This window comes from Canis lupus, chromosome 1 (assembly GCF_003254725.2).
Source record: "Canis lupus dingo isolate Sandy chromosome 1, ASM325472v2, whole genome shotgun sequence".
Lineage (NCBI taxonomy): Eukaryota > Metazoa > Chordata > Mammalia > Carnivora > Canidae > Canis > Canis lupus.
The window spans coordinates 14,202,344-14,229,242 of NC_064243.1; the positions used below are offsets into that span (position 1 = coordinate 14,202,344).

The 26,899-nt window shown below is 39.4% G+C and overlaps 1 protein-coding gene across 6 annotated transcripts in view; it reads right to left on the reverse strand.

The window, feature by feature from the left end:
• The window catches only part of ZCCHC2 (zinc finger CCHC-type containing 2), a 63,641-nt gene that overhangs the window by 11,098 nt on the left and 25,644 nt on the right, over positions 1 to 26,899 (reverse strand). For 5 of the 6 annotated variants that reach the window (XR_007411905.1, XR_007411904.1, XR_007411903.1 and 2 more), the window contains exons 6-12: positions 15,835 to 15,929; positions 13,290 to 13,373; positions 11,456 to 11,513; positions 9,094 to 9,229; positions 7,946 to 8,010; positions 7,469 to 7,563; positions 2,993 to 3,121 (exon numbers count right to left, since the gene is read on the reverse strand). Coding sequence is in view for 2 of the 6 variants with exons in the window: in XM_025422103.3 (XP_025277888.1) it covers positions 2,993 to 3,121; positions 7,469 to 7,563; positions 7,946 to 8,010; positions 9,094 to 9,229; positions 11,456 to 11,513; positions 13,290 to 13,373; positions 15,835 to 15,929 (662 nt within the window). In the remaining 4 variants the exon portion in view is untranslated. The remainder of the gene's footprint in view (positions 1 to 2,992; positions 3,122 to 7,468; positions 7,564 to 7,945; positions 8,011 to 9,093; positions 9,230 to 11,455; positions 11,514 to 13,289; positions 13,374 to 15,834; positions 15,930 to 26,899) is intronic. The other variant, XM_049112265.1, reaches the window with a different exon arrangement.

A 26,899-nucleotide genomic window follows, 5' to 3' on the forward strand; every position in this document is an offset into this window, starting at 1 on the left:
CCCCTGGCTTCCTGACTTCTGGTATAAAAAGGGCAAAAGAAGTCTAGTTCATAATTTGTAGATATCATAAACCCAAATACTGCAATAATATGTAGGAAGACCATGCAATTAAATGTAGTGCCTATTTTAATATCTTTTTTGCTCATAAATACAAGCAGAACTATATCACTGCTTAAAATGTTTACATATATTAAGGTAACAACTAGCTATAGTCAATGAGGATGTTAAAAAGTTTGGAAACAATACTCAAAATAAATAGTAGTAGCCTACCTCAAGAAAGGTTAAACAGAACCTGCTTAGTTACACGGAATGTCAACAGTGTTACTAACTCTATTATAATCTAGAAAGAAGAGGTTCAATTTATGAGTAAGTGGTTCTAGCATAAACTTCCCTTAATAACTGAGGTGGTTCCTTGCTAAATGTTTCAAAACAAAAAGTATCCCAAAACTAGTAACTTATTCAAGGCATTTTATCTGTATCTGTAACCATCATAGGAATACACAGTTAAACATGTAAGTCCAAAGACAATGTACATAATCATTTTTCAGGTATTTAACTAAATTTCCGTATAAATTGGGCTGTCTTTAAATCTTAAGTCACAGCAAACGGCCTCATGAATTTAAATGATCCCAAATGGTTTTCTGAGCATTGTTAAGGACTAATCTAGCTAATTAGAGATGGTCTCTCCCTTTTTTGCTTTGGCTTTCAAAAGTATGAAGTCTCACAAAACAAAAACCCCATTATGAACAACAGAACAACAACAAAGTCACATGCTTTTTAAAGCAACCTTTTCATACCCTCAAATTTCTAAAAATGATTAAAGCTTTTTACCACAGTGGATATTTTCCTCCTGCTGGTTTTAGATATCACAAATGATTCTTCATTTAAGGAAGGCTCAATTTAGTCACTTGATAACTGAGCCTATCTGAAAAAGGGCAAATTCCTCCATCCAGGCCACCAACTCACCCTATCTGACAGGAAGGGGAGGCTGCAAAATAGCCCAAGTGTACAGATGTACTCCTAACAATTCTGACAAAGAGGCCAAGTATGCACTATTAGCCTAATAGCCCCAGGATTATTATTTAGTACATCCTACAGAATCAAGCATAGCATGTGAAATCAAACACACTGAAAGCTATTCTATTCTGGACAAGGCATCAACATTCTCTCATTTAACCTTCATTAAGAACTCTGGGCAATTATTTCCATTTTTTTTTTCTTTTTCATGAGGAAAATGCAGATTAGAATAGTACTACTGCCTCAGATTAGAACTGGTGGTAGAGTCACTATACACTACATTTTATAGGACTTCAAAACAAGTGCACAGTAAAGACTGACTTTAATTGTACAAGATGCAGCAGCATTACTGCCAAAGCTCCCTAAGACATGGCCTGATACTCTAACACAGAAGCTAAGGTCTGGGAAAGAGCTATACACGGCCCAGGAAGAGGCCACACATGGCTGAAATGCTGTGGTCTAAGGCTCTCTATAGATCTTTGTGGCCCAAGAAAAATCATTATTAATACTTCCCACTAGCATGGTGTTTAAAACCAAGATGTTACCAATCAGATGTCTTTATCATGTGTAAAGAATGATATCCTCATTCAACATACACTTTTTGAGATCTCATTTCCAGAACGGTAGGGTAAGGATCTCTGACACTCTACTCCTGCATAAAAGGAACAAGAATCCTGAAAAAACTGTCAAAATTGCCTCTTCAGAAGTCTGGAAATTAACTAAAGGCTTACAGGAATCGGAGTGTTTATTCTAGAAAAGCCTTTGAATCTCTTAAGAATAGTGAGTGCTGTGGCATTTTACTTTGCCCTAATTTCAGTGTACTTTTCTCCAGCTCAGAAGTAGCTTTACAAATGAAAACTTTTACACCTACAGTAGCCATATAAATGAGCAACCTAGCAGCCACTAGAAGAAGCATGGGTTTGGGGCTATCTAAAAGCCCTATCCCCAAAGAAATCTCCCTGTTGGTCTAGTAGTTTTGAGCTCATTCTATGTTAATAGCTGCTTACCACAGGGCATTTGTCACAATCAATCAGCAGCAAATGCTTAACAACCTGGCCACCTGAGGCAGCATTACCAGTTGGGGCTAATAAGCTGACTAAAAAAACCGTAAAAGAAAAAAAACCTAAAGAATGAGATGTCCACAGGGAGCTCCCCCCCCCCCCCCCCACAGGGAGCTTTGAAAAGCTTTCACACATTCCTGAAAATCTAGAGGCCATGCTTATGTCTAGGGCTGTATGTAAGCCTGGGAAAGACCTGAGAAAGCCTGCACTCTCAATTTTGGCTGACTCTGAGCTTCTCTTTAAGGAGGAACTGAAGACACAATACATGCAGAAAACAAAGGGCAAAATGGCAGATGTGAATCCTACATTATCCGTAATTACAGTAAAATCAAATGGATTAAACACTCTGCTCAAATGGCAGAAATGGGCAGAATGGCTAAAAAGCCATAATACAACCACATGCTGTCTGTAAGAGATACGTTTTAGATTCAAAGACACGTATAGGCTTAAAGTAAAAGAACAAAAAAAAGAAGTATCCTGCAAATAATACCCAAGAGAGAGCTAGAGTGGTTACATTATTCTCAGATAAAATAGACTTTAAGGCAAAAACTGTTATTAGAGACAAAGAAAAAGGATATTTTAATAATGATAAAAGGATTGATACATCAGGAAGATATATAAATTATAAATATGTACCTCTAGCAACACACACACTTTCAATCTTTCTATACTGAACTCCATTTTACCATGATTGTTTTCTTTCCACTTAATTTCATATGCAGGGAAATAAGCTTTAAAAAAATCAACATTGCTAGGAAATGCCAAGTCAGTGGTCCATAAGACACCCTTTATACCAGTTAAATTTAAAATCAATAATGACATTTATGGGAACAAAAATTACTTATGTTTGACTGCTTTTAAGAGACAACACACATTTTCCTCTGCCACCCCCATATCCCTTCCAGAGAGCAAACCTCTGTCTTTTTCTTCTTCACTTTCAAAGCTTTCTCTTCCATCATGTCGTGGGCTAGAGGGAGAACTGTAACTCTCTGAAGAGGTTTCCCCACATGTGTCATGTCCAGATCCAATGTCCAAATTCACATCTAAAAATAAAAATTCTATCTTTTAAAAATCACGTTAAGTAGTTAAATTAATTTCTTAATTGAACCATTAGAAGTAGTTATAGCTGTAAAATTTGTTTTCTTTTTCAGTTTTTCTAAAAGCACCTAAAAGGCTTGTCCTTGACCTAGGAAAAATTCAGTATTAAAACAGTTTTAATTGAAAATAATTGAATAATAAATACACTCTTAAAATAAAGGCAGAGGAACAAGTCAATCTTACTTTAAAAAATCAGAGTTAAGGTTCTTTGTAGGGCCTGCTCAATAACAGCACATTGAGCCATTTTCTAACCCTAGATATCTTAAATTCTCAGAGCTTGTTGGAAAATTCACTCTTTAATAGAGCTTAAGAATGGAACCATCAAAAATGCTTATTCAATTAAATCACTATGCCTGAGTATTTAAAAAAAGTTAAATACTTCCCGTCTAGTAGACTGAGTAGCCCCTTGAGTTCTGCCCAGAAGCCAAGCCTGCAACAAGGTGGGGTAGGGGGTGTCATACAGAACCTGCCATGACCAATTGGCTTTATGTGTTTTGAGCACAGAGAAAAGATTATCGGTATACCTAGTACTGGACATTCCTACACTGGCCCACACTTAGATAACTGTTTTATTCATTTCTGTAAACCCAGGAGCTAACATAGCTTCTGTCTTGCAGCAAGCACTGAACACATGTTTAGTATATAAGTCCTCATATAAGGAATTCTAGAGGGATTCTAGTACTATATAGATGAGTGAACCATTTCTACGCCAATCTGGTAGAAGCAACAAAAGGTAATCACTTGGACAAAATACATGTTAGAAAAAAAGATGTGCTTTGTGTAATGAATATGCTAGCTGACTAATCTGTGTCTTTTGAATATATTAAATTTATAACAGTGTTAGTACTGTTACGCATGACCTTGCCTAGCCCAAGGACTCAAATGGTGAGGAGATACTAAAGAAAAAAGTCCTCAAGAATGCAGATGTTACTAATTGCCTTTGGGTAATAAAATGCCAAACTGCCAAAGGAAAACTGCATAAAATCTCATGGGACCGTAAAAACAAAAACAAAAACAAAAACAAAAACATGGCAGAGGAGTTACTTGGGCAAGTAATAATTTTACAGAAAAGTAATCTGGAGTATATTTATACGCGGTAATGGGTTTTGCATTACCAGTCACAACACGACTAGGGAAAGGGATGCAAGTCACCAGTAATGGTGATCTGAAGACCATTTAATGTGTCACAGTGGCCAAACAGTCTGGCATTAAACTGGACTAATGAAAACTAAACCTATAAGAACCGTGGCAGCAATTTCTCCAAATGACAATTTATAGAATGATTTACTCTAGATAATGAAGCTAGTAAGTATTCTAATCTCCAAATTATCAAATAAATAATTTGCAGTTTTCAAATATCTAAATCCATAAATCTAAATCTATACTAAACATAATTCCCTTTTTAATGATCCAGCAGGTGCAGTTTCTTTGGAATTTTTCTCATCAGAAATTATGTGATTGGGCAGCCAGGGTGGCTCAGCAGTTTAGCGCTGCCTTCAGCCCAGGCAGGACGTGATCCTAGAGACCCAGGATTGAGTCCCACGTCGGGTTCCCTGCATGGAGCCTGCTTCTCCTTCTGCCTATGTCTCTGCCTGTGTGTTTGTGTGTGTGTGTGTGTGTGTGTGTGTGTGTGTGTGTGTGTATGTATCTCATGAATAAATAAATATTTTAAAAAAAGAATAGGTGATGGTCTGGAATCAGGAAGTTTGGACAGGGAGGATGAAACAATTATGTCAAAGGATGGTCCACTCACTGTCCTTTCAAACAGAAGCATACACTTTGTTAGGTCTCAAAGGGTAAAAGGTTTTGCACATTATGAAGAGGACAAAACGCAGAAACTTACAATATTAGCCACTATTCTAACAATGAAATCCTGGTTATGAGAATGTATGAACAAACAGAAGAAAGGTGGACTAAAGAACCATGTAGGTACATCACATGATAGGACCACAGTGGGTTATTAAAGGAAGCTGGAGATTTTTAAGCCTCTGAAATCTCTTAAAAGAATTACTAAAAAAAAAAAAAAAAAAAAAAGAATTACTGAGAGGTCAACTATCTCATGGGCCCCCTAAGTTTTTGCTGCCATCATCTGCAGCACAAGAATGGGGTGGAGGAAACACAGGTGATACACTGGGACAAAGTTCTTAATGACGCAAATAAAGGAAAGCACGAGTCCTTTTAGTAGAGAGATTTAAAGCTGGAGGTGTTAAAAGCAAATATGCCACGAAGAATACAGATGATAAACAGGACTGCCTGGTTTCTGGGGAGGACACAACATGAAGGGGGAGATAGTAAGGGACTTCTCTTGTTCCCTTTTGTATCTTTAGAATATGGAATTCTAGAAATGTATTGTTATGCAAAATAGAAGTTAAACCTTAAGATTAAAAAAAAGTGATACTTCTCTTATTTACTGAAAGATACCGACAACATACACATTAGAAGGACCTGGTATTTTCAACTTCAAGACAGCGTCTACACTTTATGACACTCAGGACTTGTTCCATAAAGAAAAAAAAAATCTTTCATACATCTTGAGTTTACTGAACGCTTAGAAGTAATTCCTTCTTCATACCCTACTATCTCAAAGGGACATAAATAAACAGAGGTTTTTTTTTTAAATTGGAGTTGGCAACATCTGAGCTACATTTGACATCAATGGGATGTTTGATTAGTAGTCACAATTCATGACTGAGAATAAAGTTTATTTTAATAAAAAATCCTGAGATTGTATTTTCAGAATATTGGAAAATGAAGAGCCAAAGTTCTTCATAACCCACACAGTATATGTTTTCTTCTGTCTTTGACTAGGGAGAAGGAACTAAATTATTAAACACCTGTGTGCTCAGCAATGGGGAGATGCTGGTTCAGATGTAACCATACTTAATTTTTTCACTCTAGGGAGGGAGGTTTTGTCAATGAGAAAAATCAGGTTTCAGAGAGGCCACACATTTCCACAACTAGGTAAGTACAAGATTCAACCCCATAGGTGTGTGAGAGCAAAGTCCATAGAACAACTCTGTAAATGCAAAGCTGAAGAGGAAAGAACTGCATGCTTCTTCGGGGGGCAGCAGCTCCCAAATTAAATGACAGATGAGAGACGGAGCAACCTTTTGAGGGTGGGACTATTTGACAGAAATTTTGACTGGGAAATGACCCAATTTAGTAAGGGATCGAGGAGATCAACATGCGGGCAGTGTAGAAAATGCTCTGGAGGAAGAACAGACCAGGGAGATGTGCCGGAAGGAATTTCCAACCCTCTATTGACAGAGACCTTTCGTCATTCTTATTTTAGCTTTCCTCCTCCTTTTAGCTGCCACCACCACAGGAAACCTCAAAGATAGTTAAGTGTTACAATTAACTCATCAATGACGTGGTTTTTTTTTCCATGTCATTTTATTCCCCCAAAGACAGTTAATTCAGTGAGTTGGCCAGATGATTTTAAAGTCAAAATGCAACCATATTTCCTGTATCAATGTTCAATCTCTCTGAATAAATACCTGGTTTAAAAGCACACTTCATAAAAACTATATATATATTCTGGTTATTTATGTTGTATCACTCTGAATGTGCTAATACTTGGATAAAATTTAAATTTAAAAAGTCCTTCATTTGTGAGATCAGTGCAATCGACAAATGCATTAGGTACACTCATGAACAAAAAACCTTCTCCTAGAAATCTATGGGCTTTTCTTCTCTTTTATCTTTATTATTAATAGTAAACATGACAGAAAAGTTATCAATGAACCAGCAGAAAGGACATTTCTCAAATGAATACAAAACCAAGAAGAGCTCTTAAAAGTGGATAAATGAAAACTAATCAAATCTAATATAATAAAAATCTGGTGTCTGAATTCCCTTAAAGCTCCATAACCACCCCCACCCCCTCCAAAGAATCAGCACTAAAACATGAAACAAGATTCTAAAAAATGACTTTACACAAGAACAAGGACAGGCTTCCATGAGGGCAGAAAAGATCTGCCAGGTCCTGGACCTTTGCTCTGGAGCAGGGATCAGCTTTGAGAAGCAACAAATGAGCAGCCGGCTGCTACCAGAGGAAGGAGAAGGTGGGTAGGTAGAACTGTGGCAAAGGAAAAGCTTGACCTCCCAGCTGAATCCCACTTCCTGAATTAACTCCATCAATACTCTGGAATGGTTTAATTCAGAAATTGCTATCTGCATCAGTGCAGGATCAAAGTATATCAGGATTTGACACAATAGTTCAATACCTACTGTGATAGGTATCATGCTAAGTATATGTATTTGATGGGGATTTCAAAGAAAAACTTTCTTACCTTTCACAGAACCACCAGGTGCATGCTGAGAAGTGGAGAGTCTAATACCATTTATTCTACTATTCAATCTGTTGTCAGTTTTCTTCATTTTCTCCCTAAACCAAAAGTATATACATTACCCAACACGTTTTATAAGGTTCTCTGGAGAACACAGTAAGTAGTGTAACTAAAATTCTCAATTTTTTATAATAAAAAAAAATTTAGCAAGGTATAATCTAAATGCAAGATTCATCCCTTTAGTGTACAGTTCTGAGAGTTCTGTGCCCCTCCAAACTGAATATATTTGGCAATAGCTTCATTTCAATCATCTGCATTTGTTGATTTTGAATTTTGAAGAATTAAGCCTAGAAGTAAAAATAGGAGGAAAACTAAAAGAAAAATACTCTATATAATATAAATTAGACATACCCATAGTCAAATCCTACATTGTTGCATTCTTACCAATTTCTATTACTGGAAACATTAAATTGAACCTACTTTTCTATTTGTGGCTTTCCTTTCTTCTTATTTATTGATGATAAGCCTCGTTTTTCAGTTGAATGCTAATGGAAAGAATAAAGAGAAGACACACAGATGAAAACTAAACCATACTTGTGTAGTTAGTTACCCTTCTATTCTGAGATCAAACATTAAAGTGACACCTTGCCGGTTGTATATTCTAATAAATTCTGATTTCTAACCTATTTCCTGAAGCTACCTACCTGGATCACTAAAATTTGCACATTCTCTGCAAAATAATACTGATCTAAAAAAAAAATCTATTTTGTATTTTGCTTTTAAAATGGACCTGGATTCTTTCTTCTGACCACAAAATTAAACACAAGTGTTTTTGCTACAACTGGTATTTGCTACACCTTCAACAGTATTCTAACATTCAGGTTTTTAAAACTGCAAAAACAGTTTTGTCGACTTTAAGAAGGGAAGGTGTAGGCACTGAAGTAGAGAGAAGGTATAATCACATGGACTCTGAAAACAGGCCATTAAGTATGACCAAAGTGACATACAATTTCTCCAAGTATGCTTCAATGCTTTGGTTTTTAAGAAGGCATTGCAGTAAAGGTTAACATTTGGATCTGAGTGTTGGCCAGAAATAAAAATCAGGTTAATTTTCCAGAAAAAAGTTCTCTCCACAGCTGCAGTGGTAAGCATTCCCCTATATCTGTGGTGCTAAGGTACCTAACAATCACACTTGAGAGCATTCTGCACTTTGATTACGCCAACTCCTAAGAAAGCAAATATTTCCTAATTACATTCAGGAGTGTGGGGAAACTGCCCTAACGATCCATGAAGGAAGGTCGGTTTCAAAATTCACATCACGACAGCAAGATAGTGATGGAAATATGAATAATTATTTCAAATGCAAAAGAATTAGCAAAACAATTTAACTTATCCCTGGTTGGAATAAACACCATAGGATTCATATCAAAATGTACCAAATTTTTGAGCAAAATGTACCAAATTTTTGAGCAAATAAAAGGTATTTTTTTTAGGTCCCAAAAGAGCTCAGACCGTATTTCAGTTAAGTTTAAAGTCCAACACTTACACTATCTGACATACTAATGCACAGAGAACTTGACTCTTACAGAGCAGCAATGCACAAAGACAAAAACCAAAGCCTCAAATACCTGGTCAGCTAAGGCCACACAGTGCTCCGGGTGCTGAATGGTGGGACAGCTTTGCTTTCTCCAATCCACTATTCCATTCTGTTCAGAATATTGCATGGTGAGCCCATCCAATGGAGAACAACTTGTACCAATAGTGCTACAGAGAAAGTTTATAGGAGTATGAAAATCTATCCTCAATAAACAAACCCACTATATCATATAACGAAGAAGCTATAGCAACCCTTTTCTCAGTTTTTTTGTTTGTTTGTTTTTTTTACAAAATGCCTAGTGAGATCTCTAAGGGAAAAAAAAGTATACTATGAGAATAAACTATTGCACAGCTATCTTATCTATTAATAATACCTATCTCTCAGGAAATTAGTAACAAATGCACGTTGTCTTCAGACTCTCTGCCACAGTCATCCCGTATCACTTACACCCAGTGTGTAGCCCCAGTTTTGCAAGGATCACTGACTAGTACTGTGTATATCTCAGGCATGTAAAAGGATAGGAGGATGTGACCAAAAACCGAAAAAAACAGACAACAGAAATAGACCCAAAAAGAATCCAGAGAAGGAAGGTACTGGGCAAAGCCTTTAAAATAACAGTGCTTAAACACATCACTGATGGGAAATTTTGGAAGAGTCCTGGAAAATATAAAAAAGAACCAAATTTAAGCTCTGGAACTGTAAAAGAAACAAATTAGGAACTCAATGGATGGAAACAGATGAACAAAATCAGTGAGGAGGAACTGTGGTCAGAAGAAACTAGACCAGAGCACCGAGAGGAAGAAACCATGAGAGAACAGAGAAGTTTATGAGACACACGGGGCAAAGTGTAACATCCAGAGTAGTCCAGGTCTCAGAGGAGAAAACAAGAGAATCAAGCAGAAGCAACATCTGAAGAGAGAATGGCTTGGACTTCTCTAAACCCAAAAAGTATCAGGCTTTAGACTTGAGAAGAATTCATTCTAAGGCAGCTACAAACACATCCTAGGCAAAGTGCTGAAAACCAATGAGGAAATCTTAAAAAGCAATCAGTTTGAAAAGCACACCAACTTCCAAAGATCAACAGTAAGACTGAACAATGAATGCCAGCTGTCTTTTTTTTTATATATATAAATTTTATTTATTTATTCATGAGAGACACACAGAGAGAGAGGCAGAGACACAGGCAGAGGGAGAAACAGGCTCCATGCAGGGAGCCTGACATGGGACTTGATCCCAGGTCTCCAGGATCACGCCCTAGGCTGAAGACGGCGCTAAACCACTGAGCCACCGGGGCTGCCCGCCAGCTGTCTTTTTTTAGTCCCTGTATAAAAAAAGTAGAATCTGGGATAACACAGCTGATACGGGAGGTGACTCCAGGAAGCAGGCACGACGAGCGCACAGAATACATAGGAAAAGAGGAAACACCAATGTAAGGGTCCCTTACTGAGGGAGACCTCAGTACTGGATGGGACCTCCTACAATAATCATCTATCCAAAGGACAGGGAGCCAGAGCTCCCCCATTGGTTGGTTGAGTGCGGATTACTGGAGCAAACTGACTTGCATTTCTGGGGAGGGCCAATTAGGTCCCCAGAATCATCAGCCAGGGCTCTGAGGCAGAAGGCAGCACATCCTGCAGCTTAGGTAGGACAGGAGGAATGTGAGGGGAGGCAGAGGTGGGCCGAGAGGACATGAGGCAAGGGAGCAAATGCATTAAACAGGAAGACAGGAAAACCTGAGTTTCAGAGCTCACAGGAAGTAACTGCCAACGTAAGATCCTACATCCAGCAAAACTGAAGGCAAAATAAGCATTTTTTTCCAGGCAAAAATAAAAGTGATGGCGTTACGGGCAGGTATGACTTTGGAAATACTCAGTGTTCTTCAGCTAGAAGGAAAACAATCACAGAAGGATGCTAAGGCATGTGGGGAAGGAAGGGCACTGGAATGGTAAAATCTGACAAGTGAAGAGAGATTTCATGAGGTCGAAATACAGAGAGAACGACGACACGTAAATATGACATTTATAGTTGATACAGGGAGAACGTAAGGGGGGTGACAGTGATTAAAGGTCCTCATGGGGGAAGTGGTACGAGCACAACTGGTACGAGACTTTTAGTAAGTTAAAGATGTAAAATACAATCTCTAGGGTAACCACGAGAAGAAGGGAACACGATCTATAACAATCAAGGTTAAGAGAAGAGGAAAGCAGAATAAAAACCACCCCTAAAGCAAGAAAGGAGAGAAAAGGAAGGTAATACAGAAAAGGCCAAATAACAAGCCAATAGTAAAATGGCAGACTTGTAGCCAAAAGTATCAGTACTTAAAGCAAATGTGACACAGTCAATTAATTAAAAAATGCACAAAGACATTTACGTTTTAGAAATTAGATACGTACTTCACAAGGGGACTTTTCCCGGTATGTTTCTTGTGGATTATGGTGTGCTGTAACACATCTACAGTAGAGGAAAAAACAGTTCATTATACCAAATGCTTCTGCAAAAATCCAAAAGGATGATGCAACTAATTTATGTGACCATGACAGCATCAACAGACCGTGCAGAACACTTATAAGCATTTTTCACAGAAAATTCCTTAAAGAGGCAATTTTTCAAAGACACACAGGACCACTGAATTTTCTTAAATATCCTCTCAAATATGGTCCACCCAAGAGCAAATCGGTTTGGTCTAAAAATTATGGAATTTCGCTATGATGTGCCACTGCAAAACAAGAAGCTGCCATTTCAGGCTCTTTTTTTAACCATTAAAAAAATGAAGTGTCTCAAACATTCAAAAGATGTGCATCTATTAATGTAAGAAACGCCAATATACCATTTCAGATCTCTCTATTCAGCTTGACCCTTGAACAACATGGGTTTGAATTGTGAGGGTCCTCTCACAGATTTTTTTTCTGATGAGTAAGTACACTACTATAAACCTATTATTTTCTTTTCTTTAGCCTACTTTATTATAAGAATACAGTATAAAACACACCTAAAATACAAACTATGTGTTAATAGTGTACGTTTTTGGTAAGGCTTCTAGTCAAAGAGCAGGCTAGTTATAGTTTAGTTGTGGCAGAGTCGAAGTTCAACACGGATTTTCACCTGCATGGGGAGGGGGTCAGTGCCTCTAACCTGCATGTTGTTCAAGGGTTAACTATACTTGCCTCTTTTAATTAAGAAACAAAAATTAAAAAAAAAAAAAAAGAAAAGAAACAAAAATATATCACAGAAACAACTGAAGGCCTTCCTCCATTCCACTAACTCCCTCCCTCTACAGAGAGCTAAATTAGTTGTAATATTTCTAGTGTGTGTTTTTATGAAGACTTACAACAAACACCCAGGTATTTGCTATTACACACAAGGCTGCTGTGAGGATTTCAGTCTCCATCCCCTGGGCACACAGACAACAATTTTCATAGCAGCAGAACTGCCGGGCAGTAGCATAAAATTAATTACTTCCAACCTCACTACATAGTGTCAAATTTCTGTCCAAATGAGTTGTACCAATTTATATTCCCATCTGCAGTGGATCACAGTTCCCATTACTTCATATCCTTGGTAATGTCAGACTTGAAAACGCTTGGCCAATCTGAAATGACATCTTACTGTTTTTAGAGTGTGCATTTTTTGGACTACTTGTGAGGCTAAACACTATTTAATAGCCATTCAAACTTCTTCTTTGAACTATCTTTATCTTTTGTCCATATTTCCAATCAGACTGATGTCCTCATTGAACTTTCGGAAGAATATTTCTACTGTCTGGATGTAGTCTTTCTTCAACTGTGGATATCCTGTAAATGTCTTCTAACTGTCTGGTTTTTGGGCCTCGTGTTCAGTTAATGTAGATTAGAAAGATCTCCACAGTCATGCATGCTCTGTTTCGTCAAAAAAAGCCTTCTTGTCCCAGATTATTAACATTTCAAAATTCGCTTTTACAATTTACTATTACATGAAGTTTATATGCTACATATATTTTGTTATTCACTTGAAATTTCTGTGCATGATTTAAGTAGAGATTTAATTATAAAGTCTTTTTTTCAACTGGAAAGCCAGCCAACATCATTTACTGACTAATCTATTTTTCCTCATTTACTTATAATGCCAGCCCTCACACTCCGAGTTCCCAGATGTCTGTTCCTCAGCTCCTTCACCTGTCTTGACAGTCTGTTGGCCTCTCCCTGTGACCCAATCAGGCAGAATGGCCTGTTCCCATGAATATACATTTACCTTCTTCTTGACTTGAAGCTTCTGAACTGTCTTCTTTTAAGTGTTCTAATATTTTAGAAGTCTTCAGAGAGGATTGTAAGTTATCTGCAGGAAGCATTCATTATTATTAACTTTTTAGGAAAAATGTAACAAACAGAGCACACAGAATGATTAGGATTCCTTTTCTCCCAAAAAGAGGAGAGTGGAAAACTACGTGGGAAAGAGAACTTTTCTACTAGTTAGGCCCTTTAAGAAACCAAAGTGACATAGCACAAAACACAGGACTGGGAGTGGGGACGCTGAGTCACGGAGCCTGCTCTTTCTGTAAGAACTACAGGCTGGAGCAAGGTGTCTCGCCTCTGCCAGCCCCCCACGTGCTCATGTGCAAAATGAGAAGCAGCACTGGATTAGTGCTTCCCAAACATCGGTGTGTGGGGAGGTTTTCAAATTTCTAGTGTGTTGTGAACTATTACTTTTATAAAATATGATCATGTGTGGCAATGTCAAACTGCTACACACTCTCAGTGTCTACTATCAGTTTCTATTCTCCTATTACAGAGCAGTGACAAGCAATTTGTGGACCAGCACTGACCCACCAAACACATCCTGAAAGCTCTGAATAACTTCTCTGTTACTATCCAGACTGGTGGGATTCCAGAGTTTAATGCTGAAGTCATTCAGAAGTTTAACATTTGTTTTCTCAATTGTCAGAATATAGACTAACACTCTCTATCTTAGGGAGAAAAAGGGTAGAGCTGTCGATTTTTTTAGAAAGTGCAAATGAACTTCGACAACAATGTGTTCTTTGGTGAAACAGTGCGGACATCCTGGCCAGATTTTCCCCAATCTCAAAACATGCACTTTTAATACATTCAATTTCACAACAATCTGATTATCTTCAAATCTATTAGCTTCTTTAGCACTACTCATAATTTAAATACTGTAAAAGCTCTCGTGATGAGTTTTCTATTATTTATATATGCACTACTCACTTGGGCTAGTTTCCCTGGGCAGCCTGTTAAAATCTGAATTTGAAGTTTAACTTTGGTGTTTCGATGCTTTTTTAGAATTAAACATATGCTATTTAATGATATTCCTTCAAAAGTGCCCATACTCCGTTCCAGCAAAAGCACTGACTGTTAAATCTATACAGTTGTAGGATTAGAATTCTCCTTAAAAAAAAAGAAAAAAAAACCCAAACAAACAACAAAAAAGCTACTACTACCACTAAGACATAAATTTAACCATGGAGTTGCTCATTTTGTCTTATCAACTTGTCATCAAAAGTCTTAATTCTAATTGCTACTTGTTTAAAATATTTAAGGAGCGTGCATGTACATGCACACACACCCTATTAGAGAAACATGACCAAGTTAATCCATGTTATAATATCCAATCATCTTACTTTTTTAAATCTCTTTTTCTTCCACTTAAAAATGAGGAAATACCCATTTTCTTTCCCCTTTAGGTACAAGAAAAATATGAGTTTGCTGAAAACCGAAGATTAAAAAAAATAAATAGCCACTTGCCAGAGTGGCTGTGCTGGAAGTCAGCACATTCTCCTAAAAAGCCCCCATTTGTGTTTCTGGCCAAGTATTTGTTTAAAAAGGCAGTTGAAAAAGTTGTGCCTAAAACGAAACACAAGGCCAACTATAATAAAGGATGAGACATAGGGGCGAATCCAACCTACAGGAATAGAAGAAAATAATTGGGGAAATCTTCGGGAAGCAGTATTTCAGTTGGGTCTTAAAATAGGTGTGATTTCAACGGCTGTGCCAAAAGGAAGGACATTTAAAAGTTCAGGTGCACAACGAGCCAAGGCACTGGGACAGGAAATGGCAGGTGAACTGAGCAGATGCCAAGCTAGAGAGTAGTCAGTGCCTGAGACTCGCAGGAAGGTACAAGGAGGCTCCTGGCAGGGCTTGAATTTCAAACTGAACTTTTATTAAAGTTTTGAAGAGGGGATTACCCAACTGATCCCTGAGGTAATCCTGGGCTAGGTTACAGTAAAGGGAGAAACCAGAATCAGAGGCGAGCGAGGCTTTGTGCAGGGTGTGCATGAAAGAAAGGCTTAACCGCCACCATGGGGATGGGTAAGGAGAGACAGTGTGGCCTGGCCTGTAAGCGGCTGAGCGCAAGAGGAAGCGTGGAAAGGGGAAGGCCAGGGTTTTCAGCCCGGGAGGGTGAGGAGGTCACTACTGGAGCAGGGGCCCAAGAAGGGGAAGGTCGATTCCAAGAGGTTCCACACCATGCACTCAGCAGCGTGGTCCCCCTATGACCCTGCCACCAGGGCTGACAAGGACCCAGAGGAACCAGCGTGTCCATGAGTTGGAGACAGCTGGCCTCTGCCTTGCAATCAGAGTGTTTGGTGACATCAGCTTTCACATGGTATTTTCCTTAGAACTGTAATGTGACCGTCACTGAGAACTATAGATGTCTCTTAACTGTATGCCACCGGGGGCTTTTCCACTCACACTAAACGATCACCCCATCCACACAGGGCAGCACAGTGAAATGAAAACTCTAAGCATGAAAAGAGCTGCTTTCTAAGAGGAGAGGCGCTTACTGAGGCTGTGCAGGGGGTCTGGTGGCATGGCCTGAAAGAAGCTGTGCACTCGCTGACTCTGTAGGAAAGCTTGGGATGAAGTTGAAAATAGCTGCCTGCACAGAAAGAAAAGAGAGGCATTAATTTCACACGGTACAAATCCACTGGAGTCTCAGCTCAGGCTGTAAGGCAAACATATGTGGCAGTTTCATCCAGGTATAAAAATTACATGGTTTTCCTAAGGAAAAGAATATTATCTTCTAATGTATTTCTCATAGGAGAAAGTGAATAAAGTTAAGCCTCTTCACAAAAATCTAATCAACAGGCTTTTTTTTTTTTTCTAATCTATAATCTAGTGGTATGGTTGCAATGCTGGCAAAAAATATGCATGTTATTATTTCAGCCTGTTGTCCCCGTGGTCCAATAGCCATCTTTCTGCTCAGAGTAAGTATTGCAATTCCTTTACCCTTCTTCACAGGTGTACTTGTCCTCACTTGCCTGTCCCATGAAGGCACCTTCCCACACTCTAAATTTAAGAGCCCAGGACGTGGGGGTGCTCAGGGTCCTGGAAACTGCGGAATGCGGTGGTGGTCTGGTTAGTCACAAGTATTACTACATCTGAAGGCATGACTAAGGGTTCATTCCACTGTGTGTCGTACCATCTTTCTGAGCCCTTATCTTTGAAAATCAGCTCTCCCCACATTTGATTAATGTAATTAAAATATTCCAGCTGGAAGTCTTCTCTACAAAGGGACCTGCAATAAGGGGCACAGTGACAGTACAGTCTAATGGAAAGTTTCCTCAAGGATCTGCAAACCAGCTCAACCACTTAAAAGCTGACTCATTGTAAACAAGTTACTTAGCCTCTCAGCTTTATTCTCCTCATAGGGAATAATACTACCAATTCATCAAGGTTATGGCACTCACAGCACACAAAACTGTAACCCTGCTTAATAGACAAATCCCTTTCCATTACTTCTGAACAATTTAAATGCTTATTTAAAATTCTTAAACTTCTCTGGGATGCCCGGGTAGCTCAGTCAGTTAAGTGTCTGCCTTCAGCTCAGGTCATGATCTCAGAATTCTGGGATCGAGCCCTGGGTCGGGCTCCCTTTCCCTCTGCCCCTCCACCTGCTTCTGCTCTTGCTCTCTCAAATAAATCAAATCTTTTTAAAAAATAAAATCAAATTCCTAAATTTCTCCCCAAGTTTTTTAGCAGTCATTCATACTAATTATAAAATCTAATACCATATGAAGGGATGACCCTATGGACCAAAATTACCTTGTGCATTAGGTAAAATTGCTTCTTGGTACACAAATGTGGAAAGAAATAGTCAATAGGAAGACAAGGGGAAATAAAGAGATGGAAGGACAACTGAGCAAGGAGCTGCTCTAAATTTCCAGGTCTGAACACATCACCTATGGCTGGGGATTAAAATCCAAAGGCAGTGGTGGAACCTATTATCCAGTTACATTTACAAACCAACTGGTCCAAGGACAGACAGACCCACCTTGAATTCAAGGTCAGGGTCCCAAGAGACAGCCTAGATGCCACCTACCACTCCACATAGCAAGTGCGTCTCTGCTGTGGGAACAAGGAGCTAGATGTGTAAGCCACACCCAAGACTGAGGCCCAAGGCCTGAAGTCCACACACGCTCAGAAACCAAGGCTCAGTAATGCAGAAGCACAAGATGATGGCAATTCCACCTATCTATTTAAAAGTCAAACTGGCCATAAACTAACACATTAAATAAGAAAAACAAGATCATGTTTTGACATGACAGAAACCACCCAAGTGTACATTCCAGTGCCCTATTTCCATCTTCCTTATTTGCAGTCATCTGGAACTGTATTCAGGCAGTGTGTCCTGTACCAACCCCATCTCCACTGCTCCTGTAAACTCAATTTCCTATTTCTCACTTACAATTCCCCCTTCCTCTACAACTGCTCCATTTTTTACGTGACATGAATGATAACCATACTAATCTAAAATCCAGAAACTGAGAGTGAGGTGTTCTAACATCCTGAGAGTGGTGCTGAGACCACAAACTAGCCACACAAATCAAAGATTTTTAAGGGAAATACTAGGGGAAGAAAAACTGTTTTAAAAATGTAATTTTTGAAGAAGAAAATCTTTCCAAGCAGGATACAAAACCCTGAAACCATCAGAGGAAAGGTCAATATATCTGACTACATAAAAATCTCCACTGTCCATGTGGTCAAGAAATAATGACCAACAGGGCTCCTTTCTCCAACAAATAACTCTCTTATAAATCAGTAAGACCCATACAAAGTGGGAAGGACGGAAAAAGCCATTTACAGGAAAGTGCAAATACAGACTGACTCCAGACTCAAATAAGAGACAGTCTCCCTCTCTGAGACTGACAAAGCAGAGATGAGAGTATCTTCCGTCTGCTGAGGGGTGGAGAACCGAATTAAAGACTTCTGCTGCTACCTCCTCAGAATCCTTAGAAGTAATCTGGAGTCATCACGTATTTAAAAACGCGTAACTTATGACCAAACGATTTCTACAGATTTCTCTTACAGATAAATGTCTCCAAATATGTTAAGAGACATACATGGACATTCACTGTAATACTGTTTGTAGTTTTAAATATTTAGAATAAAAATGGCCATAAAATCCACTAATTATGATACAAGTAAAAATAGATTATGTAGCAAATAAGGAGGCAGCAATCTTTTTACATGTACCAATATGTTACCATGTCCAATATATTTAATGAAAAGAGTAAGTGGCAGAACAAGAGTGTACAGGATAACTCAATTTGCACAGTAAATACATAAATTCAAAGGTATGTACATGCACAGAAAATTTCTGGAGAGTTCTGTAAGATTTTTAATGAAGGCTATTTCTAGTGACTAAATTTGGAGAAAGGGCAATTCGGGACTTTTGGCATCACACCTTCCATTACATTCTTCACAAGTAGCTTGAATAACCCCTTTATAGTAAAAAAGATCTCAAAACACACGCACACACACACCTCTGTGATCATCACTGAGGAGAAGACTAACAGCTGTAATAAGGAGGAGTCAGCCACATACTTATCATCTTAGCCAGGAAACAAATTTCTAAAAGTGGCTCCTTATGGAAATATTTTTTTCCTTCTCAAAGTCTCAAACTTACAGAAAAGTTGCAAATACAGTAAAAAATACTTTTTCTGAACCATAGTCAGTTGATCTCTGACACCCCAACAACTGGAAGACATTTAGTATTTCCTACAAAGACATTCTCCTACAATCAGTAACAGGATATTAACACTGACGTATTAAGACGTAATCCTCAGGGGCACCTGGGTGGCTCAGCAGTTGAGTGTCTGCTTTTGGTTCAGGGTGTACACAAATGTGGAAAGAAATAGTCGATAGGAAGACAAGGGGAAATAAAGAGATGGAAGGACAACTGAGCAAGGAGCTGCTCTAAATTTCCAGGTCTGAACACATCACCTATGGCTGGGGATTAAAATCCAAAGGTAGGGTCCTGGGATGAGTCGCACATCAGGCTCCCTGCAGGGAGCCTGCTTCTCCCTCTGCCTGTGTCTCTGCCTCTCTGTCTCTTTCATTCTCAGGAGTAAATAAAATCTTAAAGAAAAAGAAAAAAGAAAAGAAAAAAAAAAACCTTAATCCTCAGACCTCATTTAGGTTTTTCCAACTGACCCCAAAGTGTCCTTTTTACTACAAAGACCCAGTTCAGATCCTATGTTGCATCCGGCCACCATGAGAAATCCTCAGCCTTCCCTTGGCTCTCATGTTTTAAGAAGACGATCCTTATGTATTGTGGAATGGTCACAACTTGGGTTTGTCTGATATTTCTTCAAGATTAGATTCATAGCAGGAATATGATAGGACTGAGACTTTGTTTTTTTGCTATAGCCTATTGTGTAGTAATTCTGACTGATCCCCTCATCTCTCATCAAGTTCACGTTACTGGATTAAAGTGATATCTGCAAGGCTTCACCACTCTATAGCTACTCTTCCTTCTTTTATGAATAATAAGCATGGTTTTGTGGAAAAGGACTTCGATACTGTAAAATATCCTCATTCAGTCTATTCATTCATTATTTATTTCCACATGGACTCGTGGTTTCTTATTTTATTCAATGTTACTGTTTTATTTATTTTGATGTTGGATATGCTCCAGATTTGACCACTAGGAGCCCCTTCAAAGTCAGTTCCTGTAGCTTTTTGACCAAGCCACCTCATTCTTTGAGCACTTCCTTACTTTCTGGCACAAGAGGCTCATCTTGTCCTTTTCCTGCTCCAGGCCTACAATCGACTTTTCCTGCAAGGAGCCCTAGTTCTGTTTAGTGGAGAATGGTGTTACAATTCAAGCTCTGAACACCAGACATTCCCACGGCTCCTGGCTACGGCTGCTTCCAGACTCCCTCAATGAACAGAGGAGGGAACAAGTGTGTACACACACAACCATATTTATTTCTGTAACTTTCTATATATACCAAAAACCATGGGTTCACATCACTATCTTCAATTCCAATCAGACATCTTCTCCATGGTTCATTTTGGTCTTCTTCCTTTCTATACTGTAACTCTCTTCTCCAATAGAGAGAAACTTGGTCCTCACTATTCTTAATATATTTACTAATTAGGTCAACCCCCTACTTATTCTATACAATAGAATAGCAATCTATTCCCACTCTTGCCCCCTTCCACCTCCTAGGCAGGTAGCCTCCCAGTACCAGCTGAGTTCAAATGCCCTGCCCGCCCCCTCTCATGTATACATCCTCTCAAACACTGTGCCAGGCCTCCCAGCACCATCTCCATGACTGGATGACTGACTCCTCCCTCCACTTAGGGTCCCTTTTATAGTCCATTATAGCATGTCCTCAAAAACCATAGCTGCTACCTGCCTTGCCCTGTTCCACTGAGCAGCCTTAGGACGTGTTCACGAAGGGCAGGGGAAAAGAGGACGGGAACTGATAGTGACTCTTTAAAAATGACAGTGCTACAAAGAACCCTAGCACTGATATTACTAAGACTTGAACCATGGTGTAGCACATCTCCTAGAACACATATGCATCATTTTAAAATACCTAAGCTGAATAATAAATATCTGAGAACACAGAGGAGTATTTAGAAAGAGTACCAGGAGGAGAAAAACCACATCTGTCAGCTACTAGTAAAGTTCTAATAAATAAAAAGTGATCCTGCAACAAGAATGAGATTGTTGAGAGGAGAAATCCAGGAATACGATATATACCTAGGAATGTAGGAAAACAATAATAATACAGAAAAGAATCAATTCATTGGAAAGAAAAACAGATTTAGGTCCTGGCCTCAGTTGGTAAAACAAAATAAATTCAAAATGATTGAAGAACAATAGAAATAACAGAAACGATCTGCACACAAAAAGTAAATTGATCGTGTTTCAGAAGAGGGATAGCTTCAAGCAGCTTTAAGTAAGTGAAGAACATATATGGCCCAAACTCAGAAGTTATGAAGTGAACAGCCAGTCTTATTCCTTCCCCAAGCCCCTTTTCTTCCTTAGACATAAGTCTCCTTACTGTTGTGTTTTTCAGAGATATTCTTTGCAGGCAAACATGTACATATCCTTTAAAATGGTGACATTCTATTAACTGTTCTCACCTTGCGCTCCCCCAGCACTACTTCATGTACCTTTTTGCTATCATTCTTTTCAGTAAGACCACATAGTATTCCAGTGAACGAACGTCCAATGACATTAAAATACTTGTCCCATTGAGTTAAACCAAGTTTCTGTAGACATCTCAAGCTGTTCCTAGTCTTCTCGGGTCAGAAATCACAACAGTAAACATTCTTAAACACTCATCTTTGCATACAGTGGGAATGTACCTGGATGGTAAATTACCAGAAGTGGAACTATTCAAAGGTTATCTGCACTTAAGTTCTGATGTTGCCAAATAGCTTTCCATAGAAACTTTACCAATTTACCATTTACTGTACCTGCCAAACTTTTTGATCTCTGCATATCCAACAGGTTAAATAGACAGTCAAGGGAGATTAAAACAAACAAAAAACCTGTACTCTGAAAACTAGGAGACATTGAGATGACACAAATGGGAAGACATCTCATTCTCATGGATTAGAAGAATGTTGTTAAAATGTCCATACTACCCAAAGCAACCTACAGATTCCATGCAATCCTATATCCAATAGTTTTTTCCAAAGAGCTAAAACAAATAATACTAAAATGCATATGGAACCACAAAAACCCCAAACACCCAAAGGAAACTTGAGAAAGAGGAACAAAGCTAGAGGTATCACAATCCCAGATTTCAAACTATATTACAAAGCTACAGCTATCAAACACATATGGTACTGGCACAAACACAGATGCATGGATCAATGGAAAAAACAGAGGGCCCAGAAATGAACTCACACTTATGTGGTCAATTAATCTATGCCAGGGGCAGGGGCATGCAACAGAAAAAGATAATCTCTTCAATAAATGATGCTGGGAAAACTTCACAGCTTTATGCAAAAGAATGAAACTGCACCACTTTCTTACCATGCACAAAAATAAACTCAAAATGGATTAAAGACCTAAATTGTGAGACAGGAAACCATAAAACTCCTAAAAGAAAACATAGGCGATAAATTTTTGGGACACTGGCCATGGGCAATATTTTTCTGGATTAAGTCTCCTCAGGCAAGGGAAACAAAAGCAAAAATAATAGACTGTATCAAAATAAAAAGCTTTTACACAGCAAAGGAAATCATCAACAAAACAAAAAGGCAACCTACTGAATGAGTGAAGATATTTGCAAATGATATATTCAATAAGGGGTTAATAACCAAAACACATGAAGAACTTGTACAACTCAACACCAAAGAAACCAAATTATCTCATTAAAAAAGCACAGAGGACCTGAACATATTCCAAAGAAGACATATGGATGGCCAACAGGCACATGAAAAGATACTCAACATCACTAGTCATAAAGGAAATGCAAATCAAAACGCAACTGCTATCACCCTATGCCAGTCACAATAGCTAGTATCAAAAAGACAAGCAATAACAAGTGTTAGTGAGGCTGTGGAGAAGAGGGAATCCTCACGTATCATTGCAGAGAATGCAAATTGGTGCAGCCACTATGGAAAAGAGTATGGAGGTGCCTCAAAATATTAAAAATACAAATATCATACAATCTAGGAATACCACCTCTGAATATTTACCCAAAGAAAATGAAACACCAACTTGAAGAGATATATGCACCCCGGTGTTTACTGCAGCATTATTCACAGTAGCCAAGATATGGAAGCAACCTAAGTGTCCATCAATAGGCGAATGGATAAAGATGGTAAAATGGAATATTAGCCATAAAAAAAAAAAAAAAGAAAACTTGCTATTTGGGACAACATAGATGGACCTAGAGAGTATTATATTAAGTGAAATAGGCCAGAAAGAGAAAGACAAGTATCATTTCACTTACATGTGGAATCTAAAAAACAAATGAAATACCCACCATTTGCTTCAACGTGGATGGAACTGGAAGGTATTATGCTGAGTGAAGTAAGTCAATCGGAAAAGGACAAACATTGTATGTTCTCATTCATTTGGGGAATATAAATAATAGTGAAAGGGAATAGAAGGGAAGGGAGAAGAAATGTGTGGGAAATATCAGAAAGGGAGACAGAACATAAAGACTCCTAACTCTGGGAAATGAACTAGGGGTGATGGAAGGGAAGGAGGGTGGGGAGTGGGGGTGAATGGGTGACAGGGCACTGAGGGGGGGCACTTGACAGGATGAGCAATGGGTGTTATTCTGTATGTTGTAAATTGAACACCAATAAAAAATAAATTTATTATTAAAAAAAAAAAAGAAAAAACAAATGAACAAACCAGCAGAAACAGGCTCAAATACTGAAAACTAACTTGTAGCTGCCAAGGGGAGAGGGATGGGATGGGTGAAATAGGTGAAGCGGATTAAGAGGTACAAATGCTTCCAGTTATAAATGAGTCATAGGATGAAACGCACATCACAGGGACTATAGTTAATAATATTGTAGTAACTTGAGGCACTTGGCTGGCTCAGTTGGTTAAGTATCTGCCTTCAGCTCAGGTCATGATCCCGGGGGGTCCTGGGATGGAGTCCCCATGTTGGGCTCCCTGCTCAGTAGGGAGCCTGCTTCTTTCTCTCCCTCTCCCATTTTCCCTGCTTGTGCTCTCTCTCACTTGTCAAATAAATAAAACCTTAAAAAATTTTTCATAATAACTTTGTATGGTGACAGATGGTAACTACACATGTTGTGGTGAGTGTACTGTATTATACATAATTGTCAGATCACTAGGTTAACATACCTAGTAACAAACAAACAAACAAACAAACAAAAAACCTGTACTCTGAGAATTAGGAGACATTGAGACAACACAAATAAATGGGAAGACATTTCATTCTCATGGATTAGAAGAATATTGTTAAAATGTCCATACTATCCAAAGCAACCTACAGATTCAATGCAATCCTATATCCAATATTGTATGTCAACTATACTTCAATTAAAACTAAATTTAGGGACACCTGGGTGGCTCAGCTGGGTAAGCATCAGACTCCTGATTTTGATTTGGGTCATGATCTTGGGGTTGTGAGACTGAGCCCTGCATCCTCCACAAAGGGCACGTGGCCTGTTTAAGATTCTCTTTCTCCCTCTGCCTCTGCCCTTCCCCCCACCAAAAAAAGAACCTTTAAAACTATAAATTTAAAAAATTCTTTAATTAAAATTTTTAAAAATGTAGTGGCCACCTAAAAAAAATACAACTCAAGTTTTTAATTTATATTTCTGATTAGGAGCAGCTTTTCATATGTTCAAATGACACCTAAAATTCCAGTTTCTCTTTCCTGTTTGTTCATGTATGTTCCCATTTTTCTCACTGCTTTGGACTCTTTGTTTTCAATATCTTATTGATTTTAGGAGGGTTTTTTTTTTAAAGATTTTATTTATTTTTTCGAGAGAGAGAGAGAGAGAGAGAGAGGCAGAGACACAGGCAGAGGGAGAAGCAGGCTCCATGCAGGAAGCCTGACATGGGACTCGATCCTGGGTTTCCAGGATCACACCCTGAATTGAAGGCGATGCTAAACCACTGAGCCACCCGGGCTGCCCAGGAGGTTTTTTTTTTAATAAGAAAGAATTTATTGCAAGTATTTTTCCTGAACCTGAGGTTAGTCTTTACTTTGTTTATATTTTCCTTATATCATGCAGAAATTTGATTTCTGAGTATCTGAATTTCCATTTTTAATGGTGTCTAGGTATTGCATGATACTTCGAAAAATTTTTCATACACATAAATTTCATATTTTCTTTCTTGCATTTAAATCTCTGAGCAATCTAGAGTTAATTTTGATGTAAGGAATGACATATGGTTCCAGCCTAACTTTTTCCCCCATATGGCTACAGAAATGTCCCTAACATTTAACAAACAATCTGGGAATGACTTTGTATGCGTGAAGAGAAACACAGAAACGAAGACTGACAAATTTAACATAATATTTTAAACTTCATCTAAAAGATCATCACTAGGAAATCCTGTATCACTAAAGGTGAGTTGTTAAAAATCTAAAAACACCAAACCCCACAAAGATAAACTGGTAAAGGACAGATGATCTTACAAAATACAAATGGCTAAATTTACAGAAAGATACTGAATTTCACTAATAAAGGAAATGAAGATTAAGCCAATGCAATAATCATTCTATCAAATTAGCAAATAGTTTATTTTTATTTATTTTAAAGATTTTATTTATTCATGAGAGACACACAGAGACAGAGGCAGAGGGAACAGCAGGCTCCTCACAGGGAGCCTGATGTGGGACTGGATCCCAAGACCTGGGATCACCCAGAGCCAAAGGCAGACGCTCAACTGCTGAGCCACCCAGGTGCCCCATCGGCTCACTGACTTTTGAATAGCACAGGGGACCCAGGAATTTAGCCAATTCTCCCTCACCACCATCATGTGACCTCCCCGGTCCCATCCCTGGGATGCCCCGTGACCACTCCCCATTGCTCCTACTCCCCATTGCTCCCCATTCTCTCTGAACCCGCCCGCTGCGCCGTCTGAGAGGCCCCCTACACCCAGGCTCTTCAATGAACAGATGTGCACCTCCTTCCTTGGAATGAAGCCCCGCCAGCCGGTGGAGGTGGGGGCTGTGAGGCTGGGGACCCCCTGAAGCTGCCTTTCAGCCCCCCCCCTCTGGCTGAGTCCGCTCCCGGCCACCATGGCGCCAGCGCACCTGGGCTCCATGCAGGTGAGCAGCCAAGGCTCGGGCCCTGTGTGGCTGCCTCTTCCCCAGGGACTTCCTCTGCCTCTGCTCTTCCTGGGCCCTTATCATCCAGCACACACACTCTCCTTCCCAGACTTCTGCTTCCCTCCAGCGAGGAGCAAACACGCACCCCTTGCTCCCAGCCCCACCCTGCCCCTCGCTGGGTGCCCCGCTGGAAGGGGACAGCCAGGGCTCCGCCCACTCCCTGCCTCCGCGGGGCTCCCTCCCAGACGGGCCCCAACAGGCAGGGAGTCCCCTGCAACCCTGGACTCAAGCTACCTGGGTCCCTACACTGCTTTTACTTGGTTGACTTACTAGTAACTCCAAGTTTTCAGTCAAACAGCATTTTGTGGGATCCCTGGGTGGCGCAGCAGTTTGGCGCCTGCCTTTGGCCCAGGGCGCGATCCTGGAGACCCGGGATCGAATCCCACGTCGGGCTCCCGGTGCATGGAGCCTGCTTCTCCCTCTGCCTATGTCTCTGCCTCTCTCTCTCTCTCTCTCTGTGTGTGACTATCATAAATAAATAAAAATTAAAAAAAAAAAAAAAAAAAAAACAGCATTTTGTTTGCTTGGCCATTAATGCCTTAATTTCTCTCTCCTGACGGGAGCCCCCTCACAGAGGGGTGAGTGCAGCAATTTAAGTTACCGAAACTATGCCCCACACCTCTGACGACCCCAAGGAACATTTTCACCTCAGGATTCCCTAACCCAGACATTTCACGCTCTAACCTGCTTAATTACTTGCCTACTTCCAGGACACCCATTTTTCAACCGGGGCTCACCCTCCTGTCTGACTCACCTATGTTCACTCTGG